The sequence below is a fragment of the Thunnus thynnus genome, chromosome 11 (assembly GCF_963924715.1).
Source record: "Thunnus thynnus chromosome 11, fThuThy2.1, whole genome shotgun sequence".
Lineage (NCBI taxonomy): Eukaryota > Metazoa > Chordata > Actinopteri > Scombriformes > Scombridae > Thunnus > Thunnus thynnus.
In genome coordinates, this window is record NC_089527.1 from 22,714,316 (window position 1) to 22,735,495 (window position 21,180).

General features: G+C 40.2%; 1 protein-coding gene across 2 annotated transcripts in view; it reads right to left on the minus strand.

The window, feature by feature from the left end:
• Positions 1-306: 306 nt before the first annotated feature.
• nck2a (NCK adaptor protein 2a) overlaps positions 307-21,180 on the minus strand; it is a 40,121-nt gene continuing 19,247 nt past the window's right edge. For both annotated transcript variants that reach the window (XM_067603887.1, XM_067603884.1), the window contains 3 exons: positions 11,426-11,667; positions 2,695-3,470; positions 307-1,659 (listed from right to left, as the gene is read on the minus strand). In XM_067603887.1, the coding sequence (XP_067459988.1) occupies positions 1,465-1,659; positions 2,695-3,470; positions 11,426-11,651 (1,197 nt within the window). In that variant the 5' untranslated portion in view covers positions 11,652-11,667 and the 3' untranslated portion in view covers positions 307-1,464. The remainder of the gene's footprint in view (positions 1,660-2,694; positions 3,471-11,425; positions 11,668-21,180) is intronic.

Below are 21,180 nucleotides of genomic sequence, written 5' to 3' on the forward strand. Positions count from 1 at the left end.
CCTTTCTCAATTGTTGGGCTGGTTTTGTTATTAACATTGTTTGTTGACCTATGAATGATATTTTATTTAGGATTTATAAATGTATAAATGTAGAACTTAGGGTTGCCCCTTCTTTGTTGATTGGTTATTGGGGTCTCAGTTTTTATAGTTTTTCATGTGTGATGAGACTTTTCCTGCAAACTTCTTTGTAATCACAAAATTCACAAAGATATATTCTTCCTTGAAAAATATTCGATCAGAAGAGGTACTCTTATAACGGCATTCATTTGCAGGAGCTGGAGGAGATCAAGTGTAGTTACTCAAAAGTGTTACCAAAAGGTTGTTTTTTTATTATTATTCTTCAGTCAGTATCCTCATGTAACTACAGACATACTGGAGAACAGAACATGTTCAATGTGACACAATATAAAGCATGAGCATAGAGCTATGAATGAATGCCAAGTTTAGTGAGTGCAGTGCAGACCTGGAGCCAGTAGTATGGGTACAGGGTGGCACATTTGGTTACATTGATAAACATTCAAACTCTACAGGAAATCAGAGGTCTCCCCTATTGCATTAACACTTCCCCACTGCCATTCAGAAACATTACAAGAAGTATTGTAGCCAGCTTTTTAATAATATTACTAATAATGACTGGAGATGAAAACATGGCGGAGTTTAATAAAAGTGAAAGACAAAAGTTTAAATGGGGAGAGAAATCAAGTAGAGCAATGGTGAAAATGAGGAGAAAAAAGGCAAGAGAGTGATTGTGGTCACTTTGTGAAGTCACTGAATGAAAGAGCAATGATTGATACCACCCAAGAGGAATTTAAATTAGCTTTAAAAAAAACAAAATATTAACTCAGGAACAAGCATTTAGACATCTTTTAAAAATAAATGAACAAAACAAAATAAAACAATAGCTAACAAGTTGACAGGGCAATACTAGAGTAAGGTCCCTCAAAGGTTCGAGTCCTCTGAACTGTTAAACATTTTGTCCTCCTGTGTGGATTAAGAGCAATGGTGTAACCTACAATGTGCATGGTAGTAAATGGACATTATGTATGACATCAGAAGGAGAGCTTAACCCCCAACAAGGCCTCAGGCGTTCTGTTAGCGGCAGATGTGGTCACTGCAAATGTTAGCACATCCAAGACAGAGAGGCTTAGTATGCATTGTGCTGTACATGAAGGATGTGGCTGGATATTTGCTGACAGTGCATGCCATCTTGGGGTTAACTGCTTGGTTGTAGAGCTAGAAAGAATTTCATCTGATCACCACTGGAGGGCGACAGATAAAACTTGACTGTAGTACAGACGCCATAGCGAGAGGGTCCACAGCTAAGGCTTGGATTAAGACAGTTAGGGAGTGGCATTTTTATTACGTGTGTGTATAGTGTGTATGAGAGAGTGTGGAGAGTGTGTGTGTGTGTGTGCATGTATGTGTGTATGTGTGAGATCCAGTGTAAGTGTGAGGATGTGTGAATCACAGCAGCGCTTTGACCAGGTACAGCTTCTCTCCATGTTCGCTGGTGAAGATGGGGGCTTTCTTGTAGTGCTCCAGTAGTTCGTCCATGGAGTTGAACCTGCGCTGGCCGATACAGTACACTCCTTCTGACAGCTGCACTTTAAAGTGCTTATTCTTACCCACAGCCTTCAGAGACACAGAGAAATCACTGGGCTGAAAGACAAAGAGGGAGAGTTGTTGGAACAGTTAGAAATGGAGAGATGAACATGTGCAGCAGGTGGCAGTATATTCTCACATTTAAAGATCTGGGTTCATTTTCCAAACTGATACATGTGAAAGAAAGAAAAGTAAAAATCAACTTAACTCCTAGTCCAAAACTAAGGAATTAAACCAATTCATAAACTTTCTTTTGACCTAAAAACAATATAAGTAGCTTCAGAGGTCTCTTAAGTTGCTGAAGAGTAGATTCTAGATGGCTGCAGTACAAAAACACGTTTGACTGTGAATAACATTGGTTATGATAAATAAAAATGTTATTTGAAGCAATATGAATAATAAGCTGTAAATTGTAAGCTGTAACTTCCAAATGCACATTTGATAAAATGCTGAGCCACCTCTGTGGATTCATTTTGTTTGCAATCATGTTCCATGCAACTTCACTGTCTGCACTTTATTATACATTTTCTCTTATGAACCTCGCCTACTAGTAGCAGAATTTCCTTTCTGCTCCAGTTCAGTTTTCTTTTTGTTTCCATTACAGCCAATTTGCGATTATTTTGTCATGATTTATTTATTTATGTTGTTTATTACACATATTAATTGCTACCAGACTCGTATCTGTACAGTAAATCTGAAATTAATTAGAGAGTGGTCTGACTCAGCAAGACAGCCAATAAGTGTATTACCCAAAATGTCAAACTATTCCTTTAAAGATTTCAAATAAATAAAATTAACATCATTGTGAAGACTTTTTATGAGTGATTAATCTTGCAGATGTAGGTTACATCCCTGTGTGTGATTGGCTATTTCTTCTCTGAGCATACATAAGAATTATGATGTGACTTAAGAGCAGCTGCTTCTACTAGTATGCAGGATGTTGCTAAATGTTTTTTTAAAGCATTCGAACTTACAATATAATTCTTACATTTAATAAACACAGGTCCACAACATGCCTAGTGCCTCTAGTTCCAGAGTTTCTCCCAGCCTCTTTAAAGCAACTCTGTCATGACTTCCACCGCACAGACTCACCGATGACTCGCTGTCTCGTATGAGGAAGTCGCCCTCCTCTCCTCTCTCATTGAGTATACTCTCAGCCTGGTGTCTGGTGATGTTGCCATAGTACCAGTCCCTCCCAGCGAACTTCCCTGAGCGTGCCGGTGCCACAAAGCGGTTCTGCGGGGAGCTCGACGTGGAAGAGGGCAGGCCAGGCCGCTCGTCCAGCACCATCACATAGTTCTTAGGTACCAGGCCCACCATGCCACGCGAGTTCTTACACCTCCACCACTCCGGGTCATTCTCTGGCTTCTCCACCACCTCCATGACCTCTCCCTTCTCAAAGTTCAGCTCCTCCTCGGTCACAGAGCTGAAGGGGTAGAGTGTTTGAACCAGGTGGAGCACTTCACCACGGCCGCCTGCGCGCCCGTTGGCCAACAAAGTCCCTTGAGAGCCTCCGTGGTAGCCCAGTGAAGAATCTCCCTCCCCTCTGTCATCTGCTCCTCCCATCTCCTCCTGGACATAATTGGAGGGAAACCAGCCCACACGGCCCGCCTGGGTGCCCCGCCACCAACCGTCGCTGCACTTCTCCATCACGATGACCCTGGAGCCCTTCACCAAGGTCAGCTCGTCTTCCCTCTCTGCTGTGTAGGCAAACTTGACCACAGCGGGGATGTTGAGGTCGTAGATTCTCTCCGCGGCTCCTCCTCCCATCCCTCCGCCCCCGCTGCCATTGGAAGGATATTCTGTGTCTGAGCTTGGAGTTGGGGAAGCATCACGGGCGCTTGGCTTCCTCTTAGTTTTTCCCAAACCTGCAGTAAGAACAGAAACAGAAGAGAATGATGACACAGACATAGAGATTAGTAAAGGCTGCTTTTGTTTTTTAAACTTAAATAAACTTTACATTGACACATTATCACATTATAAAGTAGATATAGCAAACATGTTAGCAGCCACTTTACTATTTAAACATCCAGCAGATGTGGAGTAACATGAGAATTCATTTGGAGTCGTATTTGTGTCCATCTGACAAATGCAAGTCCAATATTCACTCTTTTTTTTTAGCTCTGGTCTGGTATCCACCAGCTAGTCTATAACTTTGTCTCCTGTGTAGTGCTGGTAAGTTTGTGTGTAGCAGGTTTTTTGGAGCTTTTTCACTAAAAAAACCATCTGTGTGCTGCGTCTCGAAACCAGGCTGATGAAAGTGGTGGGCCCAAACCAAAACTGTGAAGTTGTGTCCCTAAAACCTAAACAACAAGCTGAAAGACGCTAAAATGCTCTGTAGAGCTGTGGGGAACTGAAGAGCTGGGTGATAATTCTCTGTAGGTTTACTACTACAAGTTAATCCTTACATGCACACATGAACACAAACACACATGTAGTCATTTGATTAGGAATATAAAAATATTGAGTACAGCAGCTTTAAACTTTAAATTTTGGCATTTGAGTAGTGGTGAGAATAGATAACTGATAGCCGGGAAAAACCCGAGATTAGGTCGGCAGGAAACTGATTGAGGTTGCAAGTTCCACTTAAGGGCCCTCAAAAGCAAAGGATAAAGGATATCCTATGAGAAACCTCAGCAGTGAAGGACAGATCGATACTCCTGATAATAAAATTAATACCAAGGTTAAGTTTTTCTCATACCTGAAGAAATGAAAGCGCTCATTTCTTTTTGGTATTCTGTCGACACCGTCTACACGCAAGATACGCATCTATTCTAATGAAGGCTGAAAATAGATGATGCAGACAGCGAAAGAAAAGTGGAGCAGGCACCATGGGCTTGATAATGACAGGCACATCCAGGATCAAAGCTCCTGCCTTACCTGTCTCTGACTTTTCCATTCATGAACTTTCAAAGACGCTCCTTGAAACATGCGTTTGCACACTTCAATGAGGCCCTAAGTTTCTAAAGTCTCTCTCTAAAGTTGAACATAACCAAGGAGGCCTTCTTTTCACATTCATGTTAAAATAATAATGACACACCATATTGTAGACAATGTTTAACCAGTTCATATGACAGCTGAAGCTTTTGTCAGCATATACTCATGTGTGCTCCTAATAACTGAAGTGGGTTTCTTGACAGCTAATCACCCAGTTTGTGCCACAGAGCCTGCTGAAATGCCACAGAAATGTCATTGCTGAATAGTACATTTACATTGTTTGGAAAACTGCTGGGTTCACACAGAGTAGCATGAAACTTGTTGGCAGAGAGAGGAGGAGGAGGAAGAGAGCTGAGAAGAAAGACGAGAGGTCCCTTGGCAGCTGTTTCTCACACACACAGTAGACCGAGCACATCAGAGGCCACAGCTGACAAAAACGCAATGAAGAAGGATGAGACAGGAATAACAAGCAGATCATGTTTATGGATAGCAGTGTGTATCCTACATATCTGATGGCTCTGTGTGTGTGTGTGTGTGTGTATGTGAGATTATTCTGCATCTCCTGGCTGTAAGCTGAAAAAGTTTGACTCTTGGGCTACTTCAGGTTAGGGTTGAACAATTATTCAAAATTTTATCAAAATCGCAACATGGCCTACTGCAATTTTCAAATCACAGGAGGTGCAAAATTTATTTCAGGCAAAATGTGTGTCAAAATACCATTTTAAGATAAATATTGTCGTGCTGCAGAGATGTCTGGCCTACACATCTTATGCTACAGTCTTAAGAAAACATCTTTGTTTGGTACAGATTCTCTCAAAAATCACACCATTCCCTCTAATATTGTTAATCATATCACAATTGCAATATCAGTCAAAATAATCACAATTAGATATTTTTTTCAAAATTGTTTAGCTCCACTTCAGGTGGTCCCTTAGGAAAAATAAAATAGACTGTTGTTGCCATGAGTTAGCAAGCAGACACACACAAGAAAGCAGCAAACACACACTTCCTTGAGCTAAGTGAAAGCACTTTAACGCACACACAGATACACACGCAACTTTCTTCTTCACTTATTTCCACTTCAAGAGACTGGCCTGCTGGTTAGAGCAGCAGCAGGCTATATTCTCTCCTCCCACACATTCACTCCAAACCTTCACCTACCTCCTCATCTTGTGGAAGTAGACTAGGGTTTCAAGCCCAGAGGACTGCAACTCAGAGGGAAGTGAGTTGATAAGAGCCTGCGTGTCTGCAAGTTGCAGCATATTGCTTCATGCCACGGCTTACAGTGGAGGGATGTGTGACGGTTACTGCGTTATATGAGTCTGCACTTTACCACCCACCAGACACATGGAGGTGTGTGCAGTGATGAAAAAGCACAACTTGGCCCTCAAATGGAGAATAAGTACTGTGTCAGCGAGTGATGTGACTTAAAAGAAGACTTTAAATAACCTTTTGAGTGATGCTGCATTCTCAATTTTCCACAAATGTCTGGGGTCATAATGCGCAACTTTGTGTAAAACCAATAAAACCTGCCAAAAAGCTTGAGGAGACAAATGAAAATATTTGTCAGTGGGATCAGTGTTTGCACTGGAATAAAAAAAAAGGTGTACACACTCTTAAGCAGCAGCCTTGAAGGATAAGTTAAAGTCTGTCTTAATAACAACAGTCAGGTTGAACACCGAAAGGTTTTCCTTCCTGTAATAATTCCTCGTGTTCATACTGACCATTAAAAGATCCTCTTCAAATGCGCTTGAAGAGGGATGAAGAGGAGGGGCCAAAATCCACAGTGTGTCCACAAAGTCATTTTGTGCAAAAAGGCACTTAAAAGTTTATCTCAAGCTTATATGATGCTTCAGCAGCCTGAGTTAGTCATATCAAGTAGATATCTGACACATTTATAGTCTTTTTAGCATAAAATTCCTTCTTTGTGTTTCTCTGTTGAGCTGCGGTAGAAGAATAGTAACAAAAAGAAGGACTTTGGCAATAAAAAGACTGTAACATTGAAAGATATCTACTTGATTTGACTCATTTGGACAGCTAGAGCTTCATATGAATTTCAGATAAACTTTTAAATATATTTTTGCACAAAAGAAGGACTGTGGATTTTGGCCCCCGTCACTTACATTGTAAATGTATTATGAAGGGATCCTCTAATGGTCAGTATGAACAGGAGTGATTATAGCATGAAACACCTGTTACAATGTTCATTTGGACACGTGACTGTTGTTTTAAGATGGACTTGAAATATTGTGAACCTGTCCTTTAATAACATGCACATGCAGTATCTGGGGCCACCAATTGTGCACTAGAATAATTAATTTGAGGGTACAAATTACTAAGCTATATTTTTTAGCCACATCAGCAGCGTGACTCTGTAGATGGCATCATCTGTCTGTTGATAAGTCCACCACTTTCATCAACCACTGGTAGAGACATTCATTGCCCCCAGCAATGAATCTTACTGACTTTGGTGATCCCCTGACTTTTCCTACAGCACCATCATCAAAACAATTTGTACAGTACTTTTATGACCAATTACCTGCGAAATTAATGTCATTCCTGCAGCCTCAGCTGTATTTTGTGTTTAGTGCTAATTAGCAAATGTCATCACTGTAACACACTAAAACTAAGATGTTGAACCTGCAAAACATCAGCATGTTAGCTTGCTGGTGTTAGCATTTAGCTCCCCAATAGGGCTGGGTTTAAAAAACTGATTTTCCAATTCAAATTTGAATGATCCAATATTGATTCATAGAATCGCAAGATCAATCTTTTAATATATGCCTTTTCCCGTGGATGTGTGAAGCTTTAACCCTGTTAGTCTCACATGGCCAGCCTTTGGTTCTCCGCGCAATGACATCTGTCCAAGTGAGAGACTAATGAACCTCAGTTGAATCAAAAAACATGGCGGGAGCTGCTGCGGGACTTTCTCGACATCCTACAGCTTGATAACTTACCATTTCACATTTGACTAAAGACTACTCTGAAAGTAAGGACACAACAAACTCAGAATAATCATACATCTGCACTGGAAAATATGGAAGATATTTTTTGCAGTGCGGACAGTGTAATGTTAGCTGTCAGTCCAGAGCAGCAGCAGCAGGAGTCATTGCGACATCACCACCTGATCAGCAGGAGTATTCAACATTAAAACACTCGGTCGTGACTAACACCAGACATTACACCAAGCTAGTTTTTGTAGTTAAATTATTCACATCGATGCTCAAAAGTGTGTTGTGCTAATATCATTAGCTAGTGGTCTGTTAGCTAAAAGAAATCCAAGCCAAGTTATATAAAAGTAATAACACACTTGTGTCGACATGACGTGTAGCGTCTCTGCACCACACCCTCTGCACTAAAGAAAGCACTTGTACTATTTTTATCTGGTCACTTAATACTCACTGACTGTAGAGTCTGTAAAGTTGCACTATATTGTGTTGACTGCGGTAGTGTGTTGGTCATGTTAAATAAAAAGTACATTAATGTAGCTGCTTTGGGGTCAATTCTTAATGTAAAGATGAATATTTTTATTAATGCACCAGGTTAGAGGGTTCCTTGTACAGTTTACAGCATTAGGTCTCTGAGAATCTCTTTCATATACAAGCAAAATTGTTATTGTAACTGAAATATCCTTAACTGAATCCATATTGAATTGAATCGGAAATCAAATCGATTTGGGACCTTGTGAATCGGAATTAAATCAGGAAATTCGTGGCAATACCCATCCATGCTCCCTGGGTAGAGCCTCTAGCATAGCTTTAGTCTTCATCTTGTTTTAGATCATTTTTGTCATTATTCAACAATAATAAAACATATCAACGAATGTCCCCGACAAGAATCAAACCCACAGGGCCGCAGTTGTATGGTATGCATATTAAACCACTTGGCCATCATAATGCCCCACAAATGACTAATTCTTCACACAAAATATGGTAATAAATGTGCACAAATTATCAAAAAATGTACCTCCTGTCACCTGCTGCACTCTTCATGGACCATTTATGGACAGAGGATTTTTGAAACCAGCAGCTTTCTGAGTGAATTACTGTAGACATAAATTGTGCTTCACACAGCTACACGGTTGTGTATCCTCTTGCAGCGTGTTTGTACAGGAAACAAGTGGACAGGACAAATGGACTTCAGCTATATAATGCTTTTCATCTGAGGACAGGACAAAAGGCTTCACACAGCCTCACATTCGCCCACGCACACTCACACATCAATGGTGGCAGAGAGGTCACGCAAAAACTCAGGTGGACAGAAATTTAACATGTTGGTACATTGTACCAATAAGTGCTGGCCTGATTCGAACACTGAGTGGGACCTTTGCTGAATTTTTTAAGCCATTACTGATTTTTCTCCACGTGAGAGAAAACTGGGGCACAAAGTAGCACGCAGCCATTCAATTCTGCCTGGATGGATGTCGATGATACAACGACATTAAATCACAGTAACTGAGGAGAGAAGTGGAGATAACAGTAATCATGGACTATCTGCAAGGTCCATAGTAACAATGTGGACTCATCGAGGAGCTGAAAAAAAGAAAAAAAAACCTGAGGACATATATATGGGATGAAGTAATCCTGCTGTCAGCCAATCAGATTCTCTATTTGAGTGTGTGAGTAAGTTCCATTAGCCCCTGACCTCACCTATTGCTCATCGCCTCATCAAGAAAATGTTCTTGCCTATTTGATTTGCTCAGGCTTTTAACACTAAAGAGCTACTGGCTGGAAGCAAACTACTTAGACTGAAATGGAACTAGGCCATAATGTTGTAGTCGATATGTAACACTCGGGTACAGAGGGGTGATCTATCATTCCAACGCAACCATTAGGCTGCTGTTTTCTCCACTAATCAATCTGCTGATCATAGTAAAGCAGAGAACTACAATGACAGAGCCTGAAGAGACGGGGGCTGATGAGGACAGTATTGGTGACGGGGAGTGAGTGGGGGTAGGGGGGTGAATGTTCTTTCTGCGCACAATGAGCCCTGGTCAGGGTGATGGTGGCAGGCTGTGCCACGCTGGCCCACATAAAGCTGCAGAGTTTCCCTGAGGGCTGATATCCACAGAGCTGAGAGGAATCAGCACATAAGACCAGACTCCCTTCATCTCTCTGTCTATTCTCTCCTCATCCCCTCCCTCCACCACTACAGTTACTATTTTTATTACAATTGCACTTCATGATTATTCTGTCCTATTAGAGATTCCTCCACATGTTTCTGGTTTCTCTCCATCTCTCTCCCTCTGCCAACCTGAGAAAAAGCGGTGACTTAAGCTAAAACTGTCAAAACAGATGACTTTCTTGCCTCAAGAAAGTAGATCATTTTTACATGAATTCCTTCCTTTTTGACTTGAACTGTATACCAACACATCCCACTTTAGCAGCCATCTATAAATGATGTCACCTCATTCAGTCAAGGCTGCTTCCTGCTGTTCACATCTGTGGCATCTGTATTCTGAGACTGCAGCCTGGCAACGGCTCTGATGGTGATTAGGGGAATTTTTATCTTCTACCCTCAAATTCCCAATTATAAAAATAAATTAGATCAGATGAAGTTGGGGAGCCTAATATCTTTTAGGAGCTGGTTATGAGCTCATTGGTCTTATTATCAGTCATAACAAATAAAACCAATTTTATGACGCCTGAGAGATTTAACCATGCATGTTTTGAAGCAGCACTTTAAGGCTCGGAGGCAGCGGTTTCTTCCAGACAACTGTGACAAAGAGTGCATCATTAAATATTAAAAAAAAAAATCTAAAAATACCAACACACAAGATAATTGCTCACTGACATATGGGAGAGCTCACACTCCGCTACTGGTACGCTCTGATTTCACGCACAACTGATTTGATTTTATGCACAAGATGATGTGTACAAACTAAGCAATGGCCAAACAGGTGGCTTAGTTACAGTGAGAAGTGTTAAAGCATGCACAATAATGGCTTGGGTCTCCCCTGGAGTGAAGAATACATGTGTAAATTGATCATATTCGTAATGTTAAAAACATAAAACATCAAATAAACATGATTAAAAGGTTAAGTGAGCAGGCCTTCGATGTCTCAGTGCTTGACCGTTTTCAGTACTCGATGCTGTGGACATATTTCAGTCAGGACTGTACGGAGATGTCCAGCACTGGTGCATAAAATGAATCCTGAATTTGAATAAATAAATTCTTTCTATTAAATCATTCATGAACAAGGTTGCCTATTGTTAAACAAGAATACAATGTATTTTCTACATTTCTCAGAACTAACATGTTGGTTCTGTTTTCCTAGACGATAGTGACGAGAAAAAAAAAAGAGAGACTGGTCTGTTGTGCTCTGTGCACTTAAATGGCAAGATGCAGGATGAACCTTTATAAATGACACTTAGTGCATATGAAAGTCATCTCTTTGATGTACTATAACTTTCATTTTCATAGATCCCTTTTTATAGCTGGCTGCAAAGGAACTAAAACCAACCTTTTATTTTACAAGCAGACAATTAGTAATTTTGGAAAAGTATGAACGGCTCTCGAGCTCTATTCTCTCTATATAGCTAGTCTAATATATTTCAGTCATGACTTGGGACCGGGAGACAGTGCGCTGACAGTTGAGAGCAACAACCAACTCAACAGGATCCCTGGAGTGCACAGTGTCAGCTCCCAGCTAGGACAGAGACACATTGAGAGATTGATTTTACTTCTGAGGAGATTCAGGCCAACACACATGCATGCACACAAACTGACCACTGTTTATGAGCATGTCTTATCTCCTCTACCAGGGAGCAGAAAGTATTGAAAAAGGAAGTGTAGTAATTTTCCGCTTTCACTGAAAATAATCTGCTGACTGACAACTTGTACACACAGGCAACCTTTAAGTAGAGTGAAACTAAATTCCCCTTACCCAGTGTGTCTTTGATGTTCTTCACCAGCGAGCCTTTCTTCAGGCTGTTCTTGCGCTCAACGTAGTTTGATGGCACATAACCCGTTTGGTTGGCACCATTGCGGACACGCCACCAGGTCTTTGAGTCGTCCAGGAGGTAGAGACGCTCGTTTTTACGGATGTCAAGTTCCTGGTCCTGCTGGGCCGTGTAGTCCCACTTGGCTACAACAATCACCTCCTCTGTCATCTTTCATGGAGTCCCCCTGCGAAGAAGAAGGGAACTGGGGTGAGCTAAGGATTAACACCCCTTAAATACTGTCACACAGAGGTATACAGCAACTTCAGTGTGATTATTGGCATAGGAGCAATTTGTCACAAGATTAAAAACAAAAACAAGAAACAAGTGTGTAATTTGTGGAGATGGTCACACCTTAAAATGGCCACTAGGGGGCAGATAGGTTGATCATGAGTAGTGGAATGATTGATTCTTAAGAGATTATGTGTGTGAATGCGTTACAAACTTGATCCATTAGGTGATTCACATTTTGTTTTGGTTTATAATTAACTGAGGATCAGTTGTGCCAACTTCAGAACAATGGTAGGCATCAACACTGAAACAAGACTCAATAACATTCCTATTACATGAAATTTCAATTTATTATTATAATATTACTATAATATTTTTACAGGGTAGTTTTAAGGTGTGCGTGTGTGAGACTCAGTTTTGCTCTAACAAGTGACAAGTCATTACAAATTAATCCATATCCATCCATGCACACAATTTTTAAACCGCTTATCCCAGCTCACATTGGGCATTAAACAGGATACATCCTGGACAGGTTGCCAGTTTATCTCAAGGCTAAATTACATAACCAAGCTAAACATAAGCTTAAAGTTCACGGTAATATTTAGTGTCTAAAGCGACACTAAAACTCCTTGGATGAAGATTATCACAACATTGCTCAAATCATGGAGTCACATAAACAAAATGCCCCTGAAAAAGATGCTACATAAAACCAACAGTTGAAAAGATTAAAGGCACGCAGGCTTCAGGACAGTAGTTGCTCTAAAATGCAACTTTCATCCAAAAAAAGCATCTCTAAAAAGGCTTCTTTGGTAGAGAGCAGCACAAACACACAAAATCAATTTATGTGCTCATTCTGCATGCTCTCTCTCTCTCTCACACACACACACAAAGCCTCGCCTATTAGTTTTGGAGACAGACTGAGCGATTACATGCTCTATTTCACCAGGCCTTAGGTGAGGTGATCTGACATGGGTTTGCTGGACCACCTTAACTGCTGAGGAATTACACACGTCTGTTGATTAGACAGGCCAACTGGAAATTGTCTATTTAAGAATATGCATGAAGCGATTGGGCAAGTTCCTTTTTTTTTTTCCTCTTCTCAAAACTTTTTCTGTGATAAAGGAATCTCACGGTATGAGAACCATTCGAGCAATCCGGTTTATATTTAGCACACCGCCAAGTTAACAGTCTACAGGAATTGGAAACAAGATCACCGGAAGAAATAAAGGATGTAAAAATGGTGCAGGAGAAAAAGGGCAATGTGAAGATAAGGGTGAATGCACAGATATAGAATGAATGGTCATGTTGTAAAGCTATTATGTTGGCGATTGTCCAAAATAATCACATGAAACTGTATTTCATATCCAATCTGATATATGGCATTGTGGGACACTGGGGTTTATGGCATTGTTTCTCTACAGGGGGTGTAACTGCAATAAAAAAAATATATATTTTAATGATTTTATGGCCTTTACAGACATAATGTATTACCTCAAACAGTGACCAGGGTCTTTATTTACCTCAACTGCAGAAGCTAACAGGCCTTTATTTCCTCTGTTTGATAAGTATAATTAGTCATATTTTAGTACAAAGCCTCGTTTTGAGGGGGGGGGCATTTAATTATGCCAGTAACATGTAACTGAATGACATCCTACAGTTTAATTTCCTCTACAACACAACTGAATTAATCATAGATACGTTTTACAAAAGCAGTTTCATAATTGTGTCAGGTTCAGTTATTTATGAATGACTTACAGTGTGGTAAGTTTCAGAATGAAAATACTTGCTAAGTCAAACACAGTTAAATGGAAAAAAAACCCCAGTACTGATAAGTTTGTGTGGGTGAGTATAAGATGCAGGGGATTACCACACACTGAGGTTTGTATTTAAGTGGAAGTAGTCAGTTTTAAGTAGACTAGCAAGGAGTTGCAGCTGGGAGCTAACTGAACTATTCTTTTTGTCATTCATTTACATTTATTCCTTAATGAGAGGGTAGAGTGAAGATAAAGTGTAGCCACAAAAGAGAATTATGACTCATGAGAAGTGTAGCTGCACAAATTAGGCCACATATAAAAGATTCCATTACTGGTGGAGAGACTGATATCTTCTATGTAGGCTACATTTTATGAAATGCAAATGGAGGCACTCTCTAAAGCGCTGGCTGTTTTTTCAGCTGAAGATATTAAATTCCACTTCAATTAGGCCACAACCACAGAGACAGCACAGCCATCCGCTGCATACATTTTAACAGTTACAGTCACGACCAAAGACAGGGTTATGTGGCACTCCATGAAACGTGTCTCAGATGTTTTCTATCGCTTCAACAAACAGCAAAAATTCATGTGCAGCAGTTTGTACAGTAGAGCGTTGTACTTGTGAATGTGCCTCTGCTTGTCGTCACTAAAGCTGTCAAACTAGATTTCTTCACAGGCTGGGACAGGGACAGCTGAGGAGGTGAAGGAGGGGGAGGGAGTTGTTCAAAACGCTACTGGGCAAGTTTATGTCAAGTTTGCCATAACTTAAGTTACTCGACTTTCCCAAATGTCACTTTTACTGCAGCAACAATGGCAGCAGAAGGGAGAGGGTGAAAGGGTCGGTTCGACTATACAGGACGAGACAAAAGGCAGCAGCTGTGATTCTTTCGAGAGCACAGGAAATAGAAGTGGAAGAGCAGATTTATGACAAGATGAGGGATGGTGACATCAGCTCTTCCAGGAGACAGGAGGTATGTGAGCATGCTGTGGCCTCTATCTGCCTCAGGCTACAGCTGCTGGATTAGACCAGGCTACTACTTTCCTTTCTTTTTGTTGTAGTGATTCCTCCCGGTGTGGATGGATGGATGGATGGATGAGCAAGCCTGATGAAGTTTGTTGTGAAAATGCTCCACAGTATTTTACTGTTGCTGCATTTGAGGTCTTGACATATAAAGCAGATCAGAAGTGTATAAGCCTATATGTCACTTGTAAGATTGTTTCATGGAAAATTCATTGCCAGAAGATGGATTTAATCATAGTTTTTGGCTGGACCAGCCACAGACCAGCCCGATAACTATGGATGTCTGTCCATCACTGACTGACTGATTCACTGAGTTATGAAATTACACCAAGGGTTCGCCAGCCGAGTGTAGGAGTTTCCCCATTGGTCGTTGTTCTTTTAAAATGAATTGGCATGAGGTGATAGAAGCAGAGGACAGCAGTGCGACACAGAGTGACTGGGTTTCCTGCTCCGAGCTGTGATGCTCTCAGCTGCGGTGTCAAATGCAGCGAAGTCGGCTAGACTCCTGTTTAAACAGGCCCGTACCAGTGTCTCTACCATCCAGTGTGATCGATTCATCAGCTGGCAGTGCTGGCAGCAGCCGGCAAGAGAGATGCTCTGTGGTGCATTTGGATTTTATAACTGAACTAATACCAGAATGCAAGCTTTTTACTTCTCTGATGTTTTCACATCACAAACTATGAACAACAGTATTAAAACACAAGTCTTGCAAAACATGAGACTCATGTATCTGTTATATCAGTTTAGTGTGGCTGCTCTGCAGGTGCTTATACAAATGAATATATATAAGTATATAAATACTCAATGCAGAGTGAAAAACAAGAGACATCCTCAGAGTGAAGCAGATGAAAGAGCAGGGGGAATTAACAGATAATTAGAATAGTTATAATTAGAATTAAAATGAGTTCTCTTTCAAATCAAACATCCCAAGATATGAGTAAGAGGAGGAAAGTACTGTTCTTACTCAAACACAGCTTAACCATGTCATGTGATATTCTACTTCAATGCACTTTAACAACAAGTATTCCTGGGACTGCTACAGAAAATTGCAGATGAACAATGAATATCAAGGAATTCACTTTGTAGACACTACCACTGACTATCCCAGTAACAAACTGGCCACAATTTCACACACTGACCACACACAGTCCAGTCATATACTAGGTTTTGACCTGGTCTTGTTCTATTGAATTTATGCTAAAATCACATCATCTACTATCATAGAATCCTGTGGTCTTTACTTTCACACCACAAATGAACTACATCACAGTTAGCGTGAAAGCAGCTGGAAGGTGATCAATTAACACCCGCCAAGCACCAAATGTGGTTATATTTTCCGTTTGGCAAGTTAATCTCGGAGGGCTATTTGCCACACCAGCAGGTAAATATTTGTACCAAAATAGTAATGTAATAAAACATCTGACATGATGGCTCGGAGGAAATTAATCATGTTTGTCCATATACATTGTAGACACATGAACTATATGTGTTTTTTTACATGCGTCTAAACATTGCTGCGAAACTGTAGGAGCGCTCAAGACGGTCTGAGGCGAAGGAGTGCCTTTAATTTTATATTTGATATAATACCTTATTATGTCAGCGAAATGTAGTGAAACAAATGCATATGTGACACAAAAAGGCAATTTATTGTTTAGGCTAGTAAAAATATGCTTGGCAGGTGGATTTTTTCATTTACCAGTGCCCTCGGCAGGTGAGTCAAAAAGTTAATTTCAGACACTTTGATTCATATCAGCATTTTAATCTGAGCAGTTTAATAGTTCTGAACCAGGAACTTCTGCATTTGAAGTGAGTACCTTCTGAAGCACGGTAGGCTACAGCTGTTAATTAAATGTCAGGTACATATAATCGACATTTAATATAATATGCTGCTCATCTCATTTTCAGGTTGTAGATGCAGGTTGTGAACATTAATTAGGCTGCCACTAAAAACTGTCGTGTTTCTGCCTTCTCATCCAACAAAAGGTTATTAGACGTCTTTGAGATGTAGTTATTTTAGTCTTTAGTTACTTGCAAATGTTGAAAGACACATAATAAGATTCGATAAGTGGATTTGAATTTGAATCCTTCCACCTTAGTGTCATTTCTTGCCGCTTGTGTCTCCATGTAGGTTAGCAGAATAACACGTGATTTTCTCCCATCCTGACATGAGTACTTTGCCTCCCTTCATCCATGATACCAATATCTCTGTCTCCTTGACAACCTTGCTCATTAGGCAGAGTGATGGGAAGGCCACTTCAAATCAAGTTCATCCTCCTCTGTGGGCAATCATGTATGTCACAGTGGCAGCAACTGAGTAACACTGCTCGTTCGGATGTCAGTAAATGTGCCGTCACTCTCGACAGCTTATACAGAAATCAGTCTGACTCTGTTTTTAAAGCACTGGATCCACTAAACATAACATTTCATACAAATACACCCATTTAATCAGTCACAATGAGTTTCCTTAATATGGTTAAACAGATTTGAGGTTCGACACAAATGTTTTTCCTGTGAGGGGGAATACTAATATACACAAAATAAAAACAAACAGATTTCAGAAAGAGCGGGTTTAAAAAGAGAAAAGCCTGTGGGCTCATGCTCCTTGTGAACCCCATTCCTCCACTGAGAGTTAAAAGAGGAAAGATGAGCGACAGACTGCTGAGCTGGGCTGAGGGGGGGGGGAGAGAAAGCTCAGAGGCTCTTTCAACACCACACAAAGAGAAAAGGAACGTAAAAGAGGATTATAAAAAAGAGGGGATGTTTAAAGGAAAAAAACGTCTGGCGGAGCTTTCTGTGTTTGGCATTCAGGTCAAACACAGCCAGTATTCAGCCAATGGGAGAACATTTCCACCTCCCCCCTCCATCCTACACTGTTTGCTGTAGTTGCTTCTCACAAGAGGGAGGACTGCTTTACTCCCTACTGGCAATAAGAGTCTGAAACATTTGGAGTAAACTGAACAGCAGACCCAGGATCTGTGGACAAGAATCTGTCATTTTAAGAGGTCCTTTTCACAGAACCATTTCTCTCTCACAACAAAATAGGCTGCCTTTCACATGCAGTCAATGTTAATAACATGTTCCACATGTACGGCAGCTGCTACACTCCTGCAGTGCATATGTTACTAAAAAGCTAAGACAAGACATTGAGTGACAGCTATATTGTGAAACAGGCAATATTTTAGAAACTCAACAAGCTTTCAATATGTCACTCCAACATGTGCACATTTCCACACGCTCAAAGGCCCTAAACTGAGGGTAAAAATAGAAATAGATGCCATCAGAATGATTAAGAAAAAAGCTCCAAACCACTCAGCGACAGTTCAAATCTGACAACAGCAAGAAGGTTTCTTGCTGTCGTCTCAAAATAGGGCTGAGAAGATGGCACACTCAGTGAACACAGATAGAGCCAGGCCTGCCATCACCCCACCGTATGACTGCACATGAAGACAGAGGGCTCTTCTTTATCAAACTCAGCTTTTCTAAGCTACGATGTAAACAAGAGAGCAAACACAACCGAGGTCAGGAATAGAACCCTGGATTAGATATAAAGATCCATATGTTGTGGTGTGAAAACGAGATCATTTACAATAAATTCACATGCTTCTCAAACATGCTGCTTTCAAACCTGATCTGTTTAGTTTGTGAAAGCTGTCGATCAAACTCTGGTGTGGATTAAACAAGCGGACCAGACGCTGGTGCGTTTTGGTTGTGATGTGAAAGCGAAGCAGACCAACTATAGGACGATTTGTGAGTAGATCTGTGATTTTAGCATAACTTCAAAAGCTAAACTAGTGATCAATCCAACTGCTGATCATGAACTATTAAAAACTATCTGTATGAGCAATCTATAGTCTAAATTTAGTAACCATGGTGATACATGAGTGTCAGCACAAGAGAGCGGGGATTTTCCAGGATCAATCATGAAGTGAGAAGGAGTGTTTCAAGGGTGTTTAAGCTTGTGTCATACTCATGTGATGTGTATTGTATCATTTCACGAATAAATAGTGAGAGGAAGTAATAGTAACTATCTGTAATATTATAGTACAACATGCTTCTTCTTTTGTCCCATTTCTGTCTGTGTATATGAGGTCCAATTGCAGCCTGGACTAATAGTGCTCATAAAACGCACGTGGCAGGAAAGCGCAGCATGACTTGCACTCAGTCGCCGCACTTTGATTTTGACACATTGCTGATGATGCAAGATAAACTGTCCAATCAGTGAGTTAGCCATTAGTCCGTATGACTTCCTCTTGGTTTGACCAGAACTAAAAAGGCAGCAGTGTATCTTTTTCTTTTCTTCAGTTTGGACCAAATTAACTGAATTACAGATGTGAAAGCACCCCTAAGATGCGCAGCCACCTCAAAACTGACAGAATGTATTTAATTAAGTTTTATTTTAACCCAAAGAATGTAAAACAGTCCAATTCTGCAGCACAAAATTCGATAGCAATCATCTGCTGTGTATTTTTAAAAACAATGGGCAGATTTGACCTTGTCATTTCATCCAGAATCAATTACACAATCCAAGGAAAATGCACAAAATTACACCATAAATTAGAAAAAAAAGAAGGAAGAGTTATATTTGCTGAGCATTCAGCACACATGACTTCATGGAGGACAATACTTCTCAAAAGCATCCAGTGTTTCCAGTATAACTGCACAGCTGTTCATGTTTAGACGACATTTAACAGCTCAAAACTTTGGCTTCTTTTGTTAGATGAAAAAAGGTTTTGTAGAAAAACATGTTCATATTTATTAAAGCAAGATATTGAAAGAAAGTACCGTTTTATTCTTAGTACCACAACTCAGGTATCATAGCGCTGATAGTATTAAAATAATTAAAACAATACACGGCCCTTGTGCAATGCGCCAACCTAAACTTTGAATAGCTTGTTCTCATTAGATGAATTATCTGTGTGCACAAAATAACAGTTTAAGCACACAACATAATATCTTGTTTGCACTAGATTAAAAAAATATAACATTTTAGGACTTTTGGGGCTCTATATACATGCATCTACAATATATAACTGTATCTAATATAGAGCTGAAATAATTATTCGATTAATTGAGGTGGATCGACAAAAAATTAATTGGCAACTACTTTGATAATGAGTTGATCGTTTCAATTATTTTGCCAAACATTATCATGTTGTAGCTTCTCAATTGTGAGGATTTGTTTCCTGTATTTGTCTTATATGGTGAAACTGATAATAGAAGCTATTTCACCATTTTCGGACATCTTACAGACCACACAATTAATCAAGAAAATAACTGGCAGATTAATCACTAATGAAAATTTCCTTTAATTGCAGCCCTAATCTAATTTATCACTTTTGCTTATGTAATGGGTATACAGTTATAGTATATAGAAAACAGAATTATGCAGTAGTGTTATTAGTTCACTCATGTTAGCCACTGAAGCAGCAATGTTGCACTTTCACACACTTCTACAAAAAAGCCTGAAGTCTGAACTTGCTTAAACGGGTGATGAATGTGGAATTCTCTTCTTTTTTCAACCAGGACCTTCCTTCCCCCATCCTCTCTTTACAAGCAATTTTTCACATGTCACTTTCATTTTCTGTCAGTACTTCAGCCCTCCTCTCCTGAGCAGAGCCGACATTGTTAAGTGAGTCTCCATGACAACAATCGCTGGGTGGTCCCATTTTCACTGACAGGGGCGTTCCCAAAGAATCTGACTTTTATACCTTCCCTTTTTGATTTTCAATATTTCTTTACAAAGGATCAACTTTAATTCTACACAAAGGCGAATGTAGGTTTTGCGCCCACAGAGTGGTGGTTTAAACAGCGGGGTTCCTTTCCCCCCCAATCAAGTCAAAGCCAGGAAAAGAGATAGAGAGCACATAATCTCCAGGAGTCTCTCCTGAGCGCCTGTGTATGATGGTGACATCCATTTTCAAAAGGTGTTACCAACATGTTTATGTACTGCAGGCTACAATTACATGCATTTAACATCCTATTTTGACAGCAGAGTGGTGGCAGTGCAGTAGGCTATGATTGTGCAGCATCACTGTTATTTTAATCCCTGCATCACACATTATCTGTGTACACAGATGGTAGAACATGGTATTGATGGTTTTTTTCTTCTACTGAAAATTCAAATTCAAGTCCCTAATTTGTTAGATCACATTTTGTGAGTAGCTGTTGTGATCAGTATCGGTTTAATTTAGTCAGAGTAGTGCATCATGTTAATTTGAATCACGATTCCAACATAATGATTGCAAATTGTGAATCCCTGTTGCACTGAGTTCTAACTATATTCTTGTTTTTCCTCTTCTTCTCTTTCAGACCCAAAGATCTGACTTCAAACGTGGTTTTCTCTACTCCTTGATGCTCACTTTACCTCCTTCAGTAACAGTGGAGTGCTTGTTCACTTTGCACACCTCCCTGCCCTCTAACACATGATGTCTCTTCTGAGCAGCTTGTTCTCAGAAGAGAGGTTGTGTAGCTCTCTATACAACCTCTTTCTGCCACAAGCCATTATCTATTAGCATAGATTTCCTGATATTTCTTTTAATCTTTTTTGCAGCTTTTATTCCTCAGTAGTGGGAACTGTCTATATTTTTTTTAATTTCATATGCAAGTGTCTGGTATCCATGTCCTCTGGCACAACAACAAGAGGCAAGAAAGCACATAGTGCTGCTCGTTTTCCTTTGACTGAACTGACAAAAAA